The following is a 14,334-nucleotide window of genomic DNA, read 5'->3' on the forward strand; positions in this document are numbered from 1 at the left end:
ACTTATTTATTTATTAATTTTATTCATTAATAAAAATTTATTTATTTTGTATCTTATACTTTTAATTTCATAAAATTATTGTGTTTTTGTTATAACAGACCTCCTATCTTAGACTGTTAATTTCATAAATATTGTTTTCTCGTTATGATGAACCTCCTGATACATGTTTGTTTGTGTTGTACTGTATTTAAAACTAAAATAAAAATGTTTAAACAATTAAAAAAAGAAAAGAATTTAGACAGAAAACCAAACAAGCAAACCAACAAACAAACATGGGAAAACAATAAAGAAAGAAAAACCAACAAACAAGCATGGGAAAACAGAAGAAAGAAAGAAACAAAGTGGAGTGGAAGAAACATGACAATATGAGTGTTTGTACAACCAAGCATAAAAGAAAATTCATCCCAGAACCAAAAGATAAGTAATCTATGGTTTCTTTGTCATTTAAAGTGTTTGTTACGATTTGTTAAGAAAAATAAACAAAACTAAACAAATATGACGAAGGGGAAAAATTGAACAAAACTTGGACAGACCGGGATTCGGTCTCGAGTCAATCGAATGACAGGCCGAGTTCATAACCGTTCGGCCAAGGTGGCTGATGTACCAGATAGTGACACTGAAATGTACTGAAGAAGACATTAACCCGCTTTTGCCCCAACGCCGGTATAATCGAGCATTGGTTGAAATCTTTCGTGATCAATATCTGCTTTTTGTACTGAATCAGAATGTATTGTTGCTGAAATGTTTTTATTGTGTGACCATGAGTGACAGGAATTTACAAACAACATTTGGAAAGAATTTATTCAGAAGTGGCAGTTTGAATAACGTACAGTTTTGTGAAATTACCTGACAATTAGCGACTTTATGGGAGGGGTATCTGTCCTCTAACTTTTACCGCTGGGTAACACTCTTGTAAGCCCTTATCAGGGTTTCATAAATCCCAGATAGGGGTCTTATCGAACTGAAGGGATTTTACTGTTTTTTGAGTCACTTGAGAAAAAGTGACTCTATGTAATCGGTCAGTGTTAGTCTGTCCGGCCGGCCGGCCGGCCGTCCGGCCGGCTGGCCGGCCGTCCGTAGACACCACCTTAACGTTGGACTTTTCTCGGAAACTATCAAAGCGATCGGGCTCATATTTTGTTTAGTCGTGACCTCCAATGACCTCTACACTTTAACGATGGTTTCGTTGACCTTTGACCTTTTTCAAGGTCACAGGTCAGCGTCAAAGGAAAAATTAGACATTTTATATCTTTTCTCGGAAACTATCAAAGCGATCGGGCTCATATTTTGTTTAGTCGTGACCTCCAATGACCTCTACACTTTAACGATGGTTTCGTTGACCTTTGACCTTTTTCAAGGTCACAGGTCAGCGTCAAAGGAAAAATTAGACATTTTATATCTTTGACAAAGTTCATCGGATGTGATTGAAACTTTGTAGGATTATTCTTTACATCAAAGTATTTACATCTGTAGCCTTTTACGAACGTTATCAGAAAAACAAGGGAGATAACTAGCCTTTTCTGTTCGGCAACACACAACTTAACGTTGGGCTTTTCTCGGAAACTATAAAAGTGACCGGGCTCAAATTTTATGTGAACGTGACTCATTGTGTTGTGAATAGCAATTTCTTCCTGTCCATCTGATGCCTCATATAATATTCAGAACTGCGAAAGTGACTCGATCGAGCGTTTGCTCTTCTTGTTAAATGATTTACAGACTTTTATAGAATTTCTTGGTCGGCAACGTGTTGTTATTTGCCAAAACTGTCATGGGAGCAACTCTTTCTCAGCGCTTGAAAATCCTGACAGAGTTATATTCCGAAAACGTCTATTGACTGGCCTCGGAAGTCATTGGAAGCATCAACACAGCTTCTAGTAGGGGAAAGACTGTTTTAAACTTCTGAAAATTGCAGAATCTGTCATGGCCATTTTAAGCAAAGTTGCTGAAGATAATATTAATCCTACTTAAATCCCTAATGAATTCTGTTTTCATTAAAATTTAGAGACCCATCCGTCTTTTTTAATAAGGCCAAATAAAAATATATGTTGGTTTAGGGTAACCCGACCGACCTTTTTTTCCCCCACCGACCCTAAAACTTGTTTTTCATTTCTAAAAAAACCCAGTAAACTTTTGGCACATTGTGTGTACCATACCGAGACTAAAGGCCTGTCCAGACTTGGACGCCGTTTTACGCTATATGCACCGCAGGCCGTTTTGTGCGTCGCGCGGGATTTTGCCGAGTGGCCACACATCAACGACTTTTTTCACAACGCGGTATCAGTGGAGCGCAAGCGTCAAGGTCACCTGACAGGAAGGTCAACACGCTAGCGGTAATTTGCAAAGATGGCTGCGTACATACAAAACAGTGACAGTTGCATCGACTGCCACGCCGCGAACTTTGCGTCCCTGTTTTTGTATAACTTGGAAAATGTATTCCACAGGGATTCGTGGCTTCTGTATAGATTGATAAGTTCGCCGATCTGTGTCGAAGAGATACTTAGAGTCTACCCACAATCCAACTCGATCTGACGGTTGACGTCATCGCTCTGGTTTTCTCTGATTGGTCAAATTTCCGTCGTTCTATTTCTGTGTCAGAGAAATTAGAACACGCTCTATTCTTCTGCAGATAACGCTTCGCGATCATAGCCCGCTGCGGCGTGCCCAGCGGGACCGTTTTGAGCATAAGTCAAATGTGGACAGGGTCAGCCTGGAGTGTCTGGACAGGCCTTAAGGGAAGTAACTTCCTTTGAAATTGACTAAATTAAAAAAAAAAAAAAAAATTTAAATTAAAAAAAGACGACCTACCGACCCTATCTTTTTTGATCACGTTACCCTAAACCAACGTATATTTTTGTTTGGCCTAACTTCTGGCCTCCATTCACAGTACAAAGAGGGTCTTTTCTTTTCCCCTCTCACCTTTTGGCAAAGACACATGATGAGACTCATGACAAAATCAATAATCTAACCTGAAGAGAAAGTAGTAGATGCAAGTCTTGATCAGTAGCTCTCTCTCTCCCTCTGATATGGAACTAGCACTTGATCGTCCATTTTTTCACAGGGGTAAAGAAAAGGAGACCCTGATTTAACAGACAAAAAGTCCCAAATGCACAAATGCACTTAACAACAGAATGTTCCTCAGTGTGGCACTGCGTAGGCACTTTAAGTTTCACCCCCACCAGTTTGGAGAGAAATGGGACAGGAATCAAGCTCTGTAAGAGGAAAAGATGTGAGAATAGGCTGTGATGACAGAAACTATCCATTTAAGAATAGCCTGCCTTTAAAGTAAATGAAGCAAAACTGAGATGAATACTGTTCAACTTTCAACTGCATTGGACAGATACATTAATTCTGCTCCACACTGTAACAGTGACAATCCACAAAAATGATCATGTCCAGCAAAGAGAGCAAAATCATCTGTTGCTGATTCATTAATTAACACTCATTGGTGATGTCTGCCACCAGCGTACCACACATTACTACAGCACAGTTTGAGAATATATACATCAACAATCACCACAGGAATGCATTATGCAAGTTGAAAGACACACACACACACACACACACACACACAAGAAAAAGGAAAAAGGGAAACCTGTGTCAGCAAGACACCAGTGAATCTTTAGCCAAACAAATTAAATATTACGAAGATATTACTGCACTACAAATACTAAAGGCAATTATTCTTCTGCTAAACCAGACTGATGTCATGAGATCCTCAAATCCTCAAAGTGTGCAAAGTTTTGAAGCTCTAGCTTCCAAAACATCCGAGATAACCGCAATGTTATTTTTAAATGTTCACCGGCCAGCCGCCCATTCTGACAGACACTGCTCATTACTAAGACTAAAATTTGATTTAAACAAGAGGGGCAAATGCTCATACGACTCATCTTCGTAAAACACAATAAGAACCAGAAACAAATTACATGTATTTGCTGTCATATATATATATATATAGAATGACGTCAAGAGCGAGAATGCAGAGAAATTACGTCATGAGCAAGGGAGATCATCTCTGTGTGTGTCTCCGCCGCCTACATTCCAACGTGGAATTTTGAAAGCAGGGAGCACACTAGAGGTAATGGAAGAGGTGGGGGGAGGGGGTAAGCATTAGATCTAGAAAGAACTCTTCATAGACAGCCTACTGGAGAATCAAACCCTTTCGGAGCCGATTGCAACACTGAACAAGAATAACCCGAGGAGAGTAATCTACAACCTCAAAGGATTGAGAATTCACCGTAAGGGCATTCTCATAGAGTGCTGAACCTGAAAAGGTCCGTTTTTGTTTAGCCAAGACTGCTACCGGTTTCGAGCTGAGAAGCTCTCATCAGGCAGTCTTTTGGCATAAAACAGAGAAGAATTCTCAAACTTCTATGCAAAGTTTTAACAGAGTAAAGGATGATCTCCCTTGCTCATGACGTAATTTCTCTGCATTCTCGCTCTTGACGTCATTCTATATTTAACTTTTCTTCAAAAGTACAAGTGATCGAGTGCACATTTTGGCATTTTTAGCAGCGCTTTCATTATACATTTATATATATATATATATGGGTCGTTCTACAAAGCTGTGTACCACGAGAGGGTCATGACTTTAGAGTTAGATTTCAGAATGTTTCTCTTGCTTCTCGAATGATATACGGATATCAAAAGACTGCAAATTGACCAGAGATAACGATAATAAAATCAAGAAGATCATTAGGTTGGTTAATGAAAGCAAACACAGAAAATGACGTCAAAATGGCGTTTTTATTGTGACATTGCTTACATCTTGTTTTTAAGTATCCGTGTGGCTGCCAATGAAATGCAACCATGAAACCCCCAACATACATCTTCGTTGTGTTTTGTGCTAGTGTTAAATATGCACTTAGCTGTTTGCCCTTACGCATGTTTACAGTGTGCATTTGGATCGTTCAAAAATAACGGTTGCCTACGCAACATTTGGTTTATAAAACCAACCGCGAACTACATAAACGTGTCTATAACTTCTGTACGCACGAATATGCGACTGTGTGTATTATCAGGCATTACTGATATGTAGTGAACGTGTTAGAATGTGCGTCGTGTCAATTTGATCCGATTTGAAGGTGATTTTGCCTTTCGCGTGTCGCCACTAAGCTTCGTTTACATTTTTTCTGGTTACGCTGGATCGTAAAAAATAATATTTGTCACTTAGCAACGCATTAAACTTGGTGTTTCTTTTGCATGCAATGTTCTTCAACATCGCTGAAAGGTTTTTCCATAAAAAAAATCCCATTAACTTTTTGAACGGAGCAGGCGTGGAGTGTTTTATGAGTGGTTACCAACGAAGGACGAATGTTACGTAGGCAACCTTTCGCGACTCTTCGCTCTTAAAGTTAATATTTTTTACGAGTTCGACATTTTAATGTTTTATTTTGTGATATACGTGCTCGGTGTCTCTTTGTCAAGTCTTAGGCTATTCTTTGTAGTCTAGTCCTGTTCCAGTTGTAATAGTTAAGGTAAAAAAACCGTTGAGTTTTCATCAAAATTTGAACACACTCGATCAGCTAGTTTTTTTCTTCTCGGAAAACGATAAATCGAAGAAAATCAGATTAAATGCTGTTGCGAAATAGAGAGAAAGAAATCCTGTGTCTGTGAAGCTGATTTCCTTGTTAGTGGGCATTAAGCAAAAAAAGGAGCAGTCCCTTCAAACTGCGGATTTCACTAGCTTACAGCATTTACCCTCCCCAACTTCTTAAAGTTAGAAATTGTGCGATTTGTCTCGTCCATGACACTTAGATTTATGGTAAAGGAAGAATAATGTTTCTGACAGGACCACTAAGAAAAGATTGAATTATCAATCAAATATAACAAGAAGGCGCAAGTGGTCAACTAGATCTAAAAAGTTGCCCATCATGTTTATAATCTGTGCCATGTAGCTTTGAAATCAGCAGTACATTGTTTCGGACACATAAGCTGTGAAAACCCATAAAGTACATTGACTTTTTCGAAGCATGATCACAAAAATATGGTCGCAAAAATGAGGCGATTTGGTAGAAAAATAACGTTTTTGAGGTAAAAAGTATCATGTCTATTGTGTTGATAGTTTGTGTATTGGTCTGTACCCGAGTTATTCCATGATTCAGATATAAACACAAAACAGTACCAACGTGTTTAAGAGAGGAACACTGTGTGTCCGACGTAACTCGAAGACACAGCAAATCATTAATAATCAAAATCGTTAAGGCTCTTGATCTGCCGTGTGTTAAAAACAACGCACCTAAATCTGACCGAATTTTGAGTTTATTCAATGACGACGTCACTAAAACCAAAAGAATTCCATTCATAACACAGTCATTCATAAGCCGGTTGATGACGCCACGTCATGGACCAATCGAATCGTCACAACATATGCTGACGTCAGCTGCGACGCGGCGCGAAAATGTTTGTTTGTTTGTTTGTTTATTTGTTGCTTAACGTCCAGCCGACTACGCAGAGCCATATCAGGACGAGGAAGGGGGGGATGAAGGGGGCCACTTGTCAAGCGATTCCTGTTTACAAATGCACTAACCCATTACTTGTGTCCCAGCAGGCTTTAGTAAAACTAAATTAATACCTACTGGAAGATTACCAGTTTCCAGTATGTTAAAATAGGCTTAACCTATCTACTGCTGGACTTACATCAGAACACTAACAGATTAAACTATACATGAATCGCGAGACAAGCGGCAAGAGAAGAGATTTTTGGAAAAAATACAGGTGAATGAGCAAGAAGGCAGAAAAAAGAAAAGAATTCATGAAGAAAAAGAGAGCATGACAGGAAAGAGTAACCAAAAATCTACCTAACAGCAAACTAGAAAGCTCCTGCGGTTCCAAAAACAGGAGGGGCCTTTAATTTCATAACCGCAGTGCCCCACTGCGGGAACGCGCGAAAATGTGCTAACCTAGCCTTACTTGTCTCTGTGATAACTGATTCTGGACTTTCAATGTTCATTTTCTAGCTGCATGTCGACTCGATGTTTTGTTATTGATACTGTTTGTTTGTTGGTTGACGCAACTAAACAAATACGTTTTAGTTACCAAATATCTATTTTAATTCGTTTCCCCCGACTTCATTTTGTTCAGAATGAGCTCTGAATGGGAAGCAAATAAAACTTGTTACTATTATACTATGGCTTTTTGTAATCTGTCTTGTGTGTTTGGACAACATTTTACGCTAAACATGTGTGATGTTACACACCTTTCCAACCACCCCTCGTATCCAAAAAGCATAAACTTATCTTTTGTTTAGTAATTGGCACCGTGGCATATGTCTATATCTGTCACATAAACTTTAAAAACAACCTATTCAGACAGTTTCAATTTTCATGATGCATGTCACACTTTTGGTACACAGCTTTATGGAATGACCCGTATATATATATAAATGCACCACACATAAATCCCTTACAAAACATTAAAGGAAATTATAATTATCCAATATTTAAGCTGATATAGACCATTAAATATGACGTAACCCTTACACTGGTGCAATTCTGTAACACATGTTACATAGCCACTGGTGAATTAACAGAGAAAAATAAAGAAAAACGGTCATATAGGTTTTCGCATCCATGGGAGGTAATCGGAACCGACCAAACAGACTGAGCCAGTAGCGCGACATATGTCGTGACGACCAGGTGACAGTATACGTAAAGTAGCGCGACATATGTCGCGACAACCAGCCTAAGGGTTAAACCAACCAGGCTGGGTCATGCCTGGACGTCACAAAACCCTGGAAGTGTGTAAAATTCCAAAGCTATAGTGGTTCCATAAAAATTGAAGAAAATTACAATGTCCAACTTTCTGACCCAAAGTTTCTCCCACTATGACCTTATAATTAAGCTTCAAAAACAGTCAAGAAAGTGATCATTTCCTCCTTTTTGACCCAGACTGCAACCTTACAATTTCACAGAATTCAACCAGACTTGCATAATGGCTGTGAGTCATCAAACCATGGAAGTGTGTAAAGCTTCAAAGCTTAAAAACTTTCGGTACAATGATTAATTTATGTGATTTGGTCCAAACTTGACCCCAGTGTGAACTTTATATTTGACAAGGGTCGACTAGACTTGTGACATGTCTGGAGACTATCAAACCCTGGAAGAGGGTGAATTTTCAAAGATCTAGCGCCAAAAACGTTCCAAGAAAATGAGAAACCTGAACACGACCCAACCATGACCTTGAAATGTGATGAGGGCATAGGCCTATCATCTTGTTAGAGGGCTTATGATGAGGGTTAACCATACCAACATCATGTTGCTGATTACTATTACTCCGTCACTGATTTCTTTGAAGCTTTACACACTTCCATGGTTTGATGACTCACAGCCATGATGCAAAATGAGCAGATTTCACATTTGTTCAAGACAGGGAAGAGAACTCAGAAGGCTCAATGCAAGGGTGGTGACTGCCAAAATAACCAGATTTCTTGGGGTAAACATAAAACCATGATAGATTTTACAATCATTGAGGTCTTTCCCTGCAAATGAAAACGACACAAAGTTTTATTTTCAGGCATTAACATTACAATGAATCCAGTATCTCAAGTACTGCATTTGACTAGGTGTTTTTTTCTCAGCATGAGCTGATAGCATATCTTTAACTCAAACAGAAATTTGCTACTCAAAGTTATAGTGAAAATGACAGCTTACATCAAACAAATCAGGCATTTATTTCATCACACATGGACTATTTAACCGCCACTGACATGGTACTTTCTTTCTTTATTTGGTGTTTAACGTCGTTTTCAACCACGAAGGGTTATATCGCGACGGGGAAAGGGGGAAGATGGGATAGAGCCACTTGTCAATTGTTTCTTGTTCACAAAAGCACTAATCAAAAATTTGCTCCAGGGGCTTGCAACGTAGTACAATATATTACCTTACTGGGAGAATGCAAGTTTCCAGTACAAAGGACTTAACATTTCTTACATACTGCTTGACTAAAATCTGTACAAAAATTGACTATATTCTATACAAGAAACACTTAACAAGGGTAAAAGGAGAAACATAATCCGTTAGTCGCCTCTTACGACATGCTGGGGAGCATCGGGTAAATTCTTTCTCGTCCCAACCAATATGGGACTCCCCCTAGCCCGCGGGGGGTACTGACATGGTACTGATGTACCAGTTTCCGCTGGAAAGATGAACACCCCCCTGATGATAGAATATGTATTTTCTTCTAGAATGTCACAATGATTGCAGAGTTTGAGGTGGGTCTGTTAGGCCTGTTCTTAATATTTGCAGTGTGCAGCATGATGTGGAATTGTGCAACAGTGTACTGTGTGCAGCAAACTTGGCAACACAAGTTTTGTTTCGAGCACTGAATGCTGTGGACTCGGCGGCCAACACTGTTGGAAATGTGGCATTATTGTGTTCTGAAAGACACACACAGAGCTCAATATCATCAACAGTTTTATGAAATGTTTCTCCAACTTGGTTCAATTCATGATCTCTCAGGCAGTCTCGTGATTTGTGTTTTTTTTCTCTCCTGGAAATTCAACTCGGATTCAGGCGAAATAGTCCATACCAAGGAAAAATATGTTCTGGGAATATGTGAAGTCACTTGCACTGCCGTTCGTTACACTACATATTGTCAGAACAGGCTTTAAAAGGGAGGGGGAGGGGGGCAGAGGATATACACACAAGCGACAAACTGTAGTACATGCAATGGCAATGCAGTCCATCATTTTGCGAAGCCTTATTCAAGCACAACCCTGCAAAGACTAGCAATGGCTTCAATCATATAACAATTCATATAAATGACAAGAAAGACGTAAATTACTTTTTACTGCATAGACGGCTGTGGTGACTGTATATTCCAACATACGGCTTTTTTCTACAACCCTGTAAAAGCGTATGAGTCTCAAACACGTCTAAGATAGCATGCCAGCACGAAGTACAAAAGTCTGAGGAGGAAAAGGAAGAAGGTTAGCTGTCATCAGATTGATACATTCAAATTTTTATTTCGAGGGAGCACTCACCGACTATGGCAAATCTAATAGCTACGACAATAGCACTATCATTACATCTATAGAATGGAATGCAATAAAACGGGGTAGGAAGGACAAGAAAAAATGAACACAGAAAATACTGATTACAGAGATTCAGTCAAAAATGTCCACACACAAAACCACCCTTGCATAAAAGCAGAGATTAATCATGTATAAACTGTGAGAATGCTCTGCAATTCCCATAAGAACTCGGTGGGACAGAAACAGCCTGGATAGTGCATACCAATGAACAGTAACCCACACCTTATAAGATTTGCTGGCATCTGAATAGATGTGTACGGTATAGCACACACAAAGTTTTCAACCCTCCAACAGACCCTTCAAGTCTATTGATTTGAAACTATACATTTAGATCACACAGCAGGCCAACATGAATGGAATTCCACCTCGACACATTCCCATGGGTGGGACTGAAAAATGTCATGAATCCTGAACCTCAACCGAACAAAAACAAAACAACAAAAAAGAGAGAAAAAAAAGAGGCCATAATCGAATCCGGATTTCCGGCATATACCGGAAGAATCCCACCCATGCATTCCTCGTAAAATACTAATATATTAGCCACTCCAGCTCAGTTCTGTCCTTTAACTTGCAATATAGAGTAACAAAAAAGCCTAAATAACAAAGCCAAAGGTTAGCACCATCAGTTGATCTGATAGCAAAGTCTTTGTCCATTTGACTTTCATTTTTGCATTTTGCCCATGCCAAAGGTCGTCTCCAGAATTTATGCTTATGTTTAGAAGATATTCTCTAATTTGCCAATCATGTGCAATTCAACTTAGGATAATTGCATTCACAAATGTTCTAGCTCAAAGACAAAGTTTTCATTAGCATGTTCAAGTGCATCAAATGTAACTTGTAAGTGTTTTCATATCTTCTGATTCTTATATGTGCTGTTAAAATCACATCTGATGACTTGGCAGTCACTTTTTTCTGCAACTCTATGTATAAAGCACAAAAAAGGCTGCCTGCGATCACAAACACAAAGACTGTTCTGAGCTGCAAAGGAACAGCATGACCAGTGTATTACAAATGTGAAAACAACCTGTGCAGCAAGGTCGCTGAACTACATGCAACCATTGCAGATAAATCTGTGCAATTAAACAGGCACTGTATGAAGCTGTACCTCTAATGAGAAAAAAAAGGTGCTGTTAACTGATCTCTTCACTTGGCCAAAGTACATGTCATGTAAAGGTCACCTTTCTTGAGGAGGGACACTTTGAGGTGGCCCCCAAGGATGTTCTCTCATCACAGGCACAGTCTTTTTGCCAAACCTGAGCACTATTACTAGTATTAATAACAATTCATTTCCCAATGAGCAGGGGCACTACTCAAAGAGAAAATAGCTGGATATGGGACTAGTGACAACCTAAAATTAAGTTTTTTGCTCAGTTAAGATGAATTTGTTTCTCATAAAACACTGCATCACATTGATATCTGCGTCAGCCGCCGTCTTTCTGACCTTTCTTCTTCCATAATCCTTACTGGAAACGTCTTCCTTGCCCACAAGCTCTGTGCTATACGAATAACAGTAACGACCACATTAACCATACGGCCTGGAAAAAAATTATATACCATCCCAGTATACAAAAAAATGTAACCATGAAAGTAGTGACTTGATATTTTTTGCCTTGGTACTTGGGTAACTGTGCTTAATTTACAGACATGTGTGAATGGATATATGTGTGTATGCATGTAAACATGATTCATTGCATGTGTGAGTGCCTGTGTACAAGCACACACATGCCTAGGTATGCATAAAAGTATGTTTCTATTTGAGTGAATGCATGTACTTGTGAATGCTTGACACCATCATTTAAACTAAAAAATAAAACAAGAACAAGAACAGAACAAAATTTACAAAAACATGTCCTAGCAGGTGCTTCCTTGTCTTCTATCGTTTCTGACAACATTCATAACATCAGCAACATAGTGTTTGAGTAAACCACTACCAAAGGGTTATTATTAGAAAACGAGTGTAACTGAAGATCTGACACATGTTTTCATGTCTACAGCACAATACTGTTGTGTATTATTATTATTATTATTAATAGTGAACGCCCAACTTTTCCCCACGTTAACCTCCACAGCCCCCACAGCCTGCCCCTCCCCCACCACAGTTGGCCCCACCCCCACAGCCTGCTCCTCCCCCATCTCCACCAAAGTCTCCATCACCAAACATGAACAAGGGACCAGCACTGCCTGCAGCCCCTGAGCCCCCACCTCCCTCTGTCTCTCCCCCACCCACATCTCCCCCACCACAGTGACCAAAAAACCCTCCACCACCCTCACCATCACCTCCGCCCCCATCTCCTCCACAGCTGAAGTCATCACTGTAGAAGCCGTCATAATTGTTCGTGTCTTCGTAGGAAATATAGTTTGTTTCGTTTACGTACATATCGTTCACATCTTCACTGTTGTTCATGTCAAAATGGTCCTCACCATTGGCATCTCTGGCACTGAAGCTAAAATCACCAGCCAGGTCCTCGTACTGATCGTTGGTGTTAAAGTGATGGTGGTCATCCAAGTGGTCCAGGTCACCGTTGAAGTGTCTGAAGTCGTCCTGTGGAATGTGATTCTCATAATGATAGCAACCATTATTCAGACTAGCAACACCATCATGGAAGTCGTCTCCTACACAATGTGCATTGTCTGAAAAGCCTTCATCACTGTTTGTGTGTTCATCTGTGTGATACTGATTGGTATCAACATTCAGATACTCTTCAAAACCAACAGCACTGTTTTCATCAAAGCCCACAGCTTTGTCACAACCCTGGCCTAAGTAGCTGTATGCAGAGCTCATCTGAAGAGCCTCTGCCTGAGGTTCATTGAGACGGCTCATGTCTGGCAGTGGCAGCTCTTCAATGGGCAAAGGAAGATCATCATCAGGTACATCAGGCAGGGGAAGGTCCTCGTCGGGTACATCTGGCAAAGGAAGATCGTCTTCTGGTAAAGGGTACCTATCGTCAGGTAACAACAGGTCATCTGAAGGCAAAGGTAGCTCTTCCACTGGCAAAGGGAAGCAACTGTTAATATCATTTTCATACAGAGGATTTTCATGCAAGGATAATTCATCTTCCCCTGCATTGTGTGCCTCACTGTCAGCCTGCTCCAAGCCCTTTGCAACAGAACTCATGTCAAACATATCTTGAGCCATATGACCGTCTTCTTCATGGAGAGTATCAGTCTCTGTGCTGTTTTCGGCATACTCTTCTTCGTTGCTCTCTGCTATGCTGGGTAAACGCATGCGGCCAGCCTCTCCTGTGGGCGAGTGAGGCTGATGAGCAATCACAGCCCCCCTGCTCACATCGCCCCCTGCACTGTCTGCCATAGCAACACCTTTTGTAACAGCCTCTGGTCCCCCCTGGTCTTCCTTCCGGCTTGAGTCACCAGGCACTGGCGGCACATCCTCTGCCGATTCCTCAGCGGACACGATAGCCACCACATCCTGCACTCCACTGCCGCTGGCAACATCTTGCTGGTCAAAGTTATCATCCGAGTGGTGTCTGCCCCAGCCTCCCCCACTACTGGCCAGTTCTCTCCGTCTCTCCTCCTCTTCCTCTCGCTGTTTGCTCCGAGCCTCCTCTTCCGCTTGGGCTTCCATGGCCTCCCGGTGACGCTTCCGCAGTAGGTGGTTAGAAGGGGCCAGCGTCAGAAAGCCTGCTGCCATGATGAGAGCTAAGCCCTCCGCTGCCATGCGGGGTCTTGCTTTGGCTGCCTGGCCATCCAATTCGTCTTCTGCCATCTCTGTGCTGGGGTCCCATTCTTTGGGCCGTGGCTGACACAACACCTTGCAACAACCCAAAGAAAATAGGCCACATTTAGTTTCTACAAATCAACAGTGCTTATATTTACATCAGTTCTACTCTCGGTTCTCACAAAATAAGAAACTTACTAGCCATATTGTACACCTGTTGTAAACATGAAATGGGCTCATGAAAATAGTAAATAACCCTACATCTTACAGTAACTACACAACTTAGCTACTCCTTTATTTTCTAATTAAATTAAAACTGCTACACTTGAAACAAACAAATGAGGAAACAAATAGACAAGGAATGTAGCTGCACCTATAGGGTAACATGGAAGAACAGATGGCCAAAAGCTGCTGTACTGCTGAAGGTTTGAACTGAACACAACTTACATCCAGATTATGCATATATTTTGGTTCTTTCTTTCTTTATTTGGTGTTTAACGTCGTTTTCAACCATTCAAGGTTATATCGCGACGGGGAAAGGGGGCAGATGGGATAGAGCCACTTGTCAATTGTTTCTTGTTCACAAAGGCACTAATCAAAAATTTGCTCCAGGGGCTTGCAACGTAGT

At 40.6% G+C, this 14,334-nt stretch overlaps 1 protein-coding gene across 1 annotated transcript in view; it reads right to left on the bottom strand.

Moving 5' to 3' along the window:
- The window catches only part of LOC138964764 (uncharacterized), a 137,991-nt gene that overhangs the window by 7,640 nt on the left and 116,017 nt on the right, over positions 1–14,334 (bottom strand). The window contains exon 7 of the mRNA XM_070336806.1: positions 12,092–13,799. Coding sequence (XP_070192907.1) covers positions 12,092–13,799 — 1,708 coding nt within the window. The remainder of the gene's footprint in view (positions 1–12,091; positions 13,800–14,334) is intronic.

This window comes from Littorina saxatilis, linkage group LG4 (assembly GCF_037325665.1).
Source record: "Littorina saxatilis isolate snail1 linkage group LG4, US_GU_Lsax_2.0, whole genome shotgun sequence".
In the NCBI taxonomy this organism is placed as follows: Eukaryota; Metazoa; Mollusca; class Gastropoda; order Littorinimorpha; family Littorinidae; genus Littorina; species Littorina saxatilis.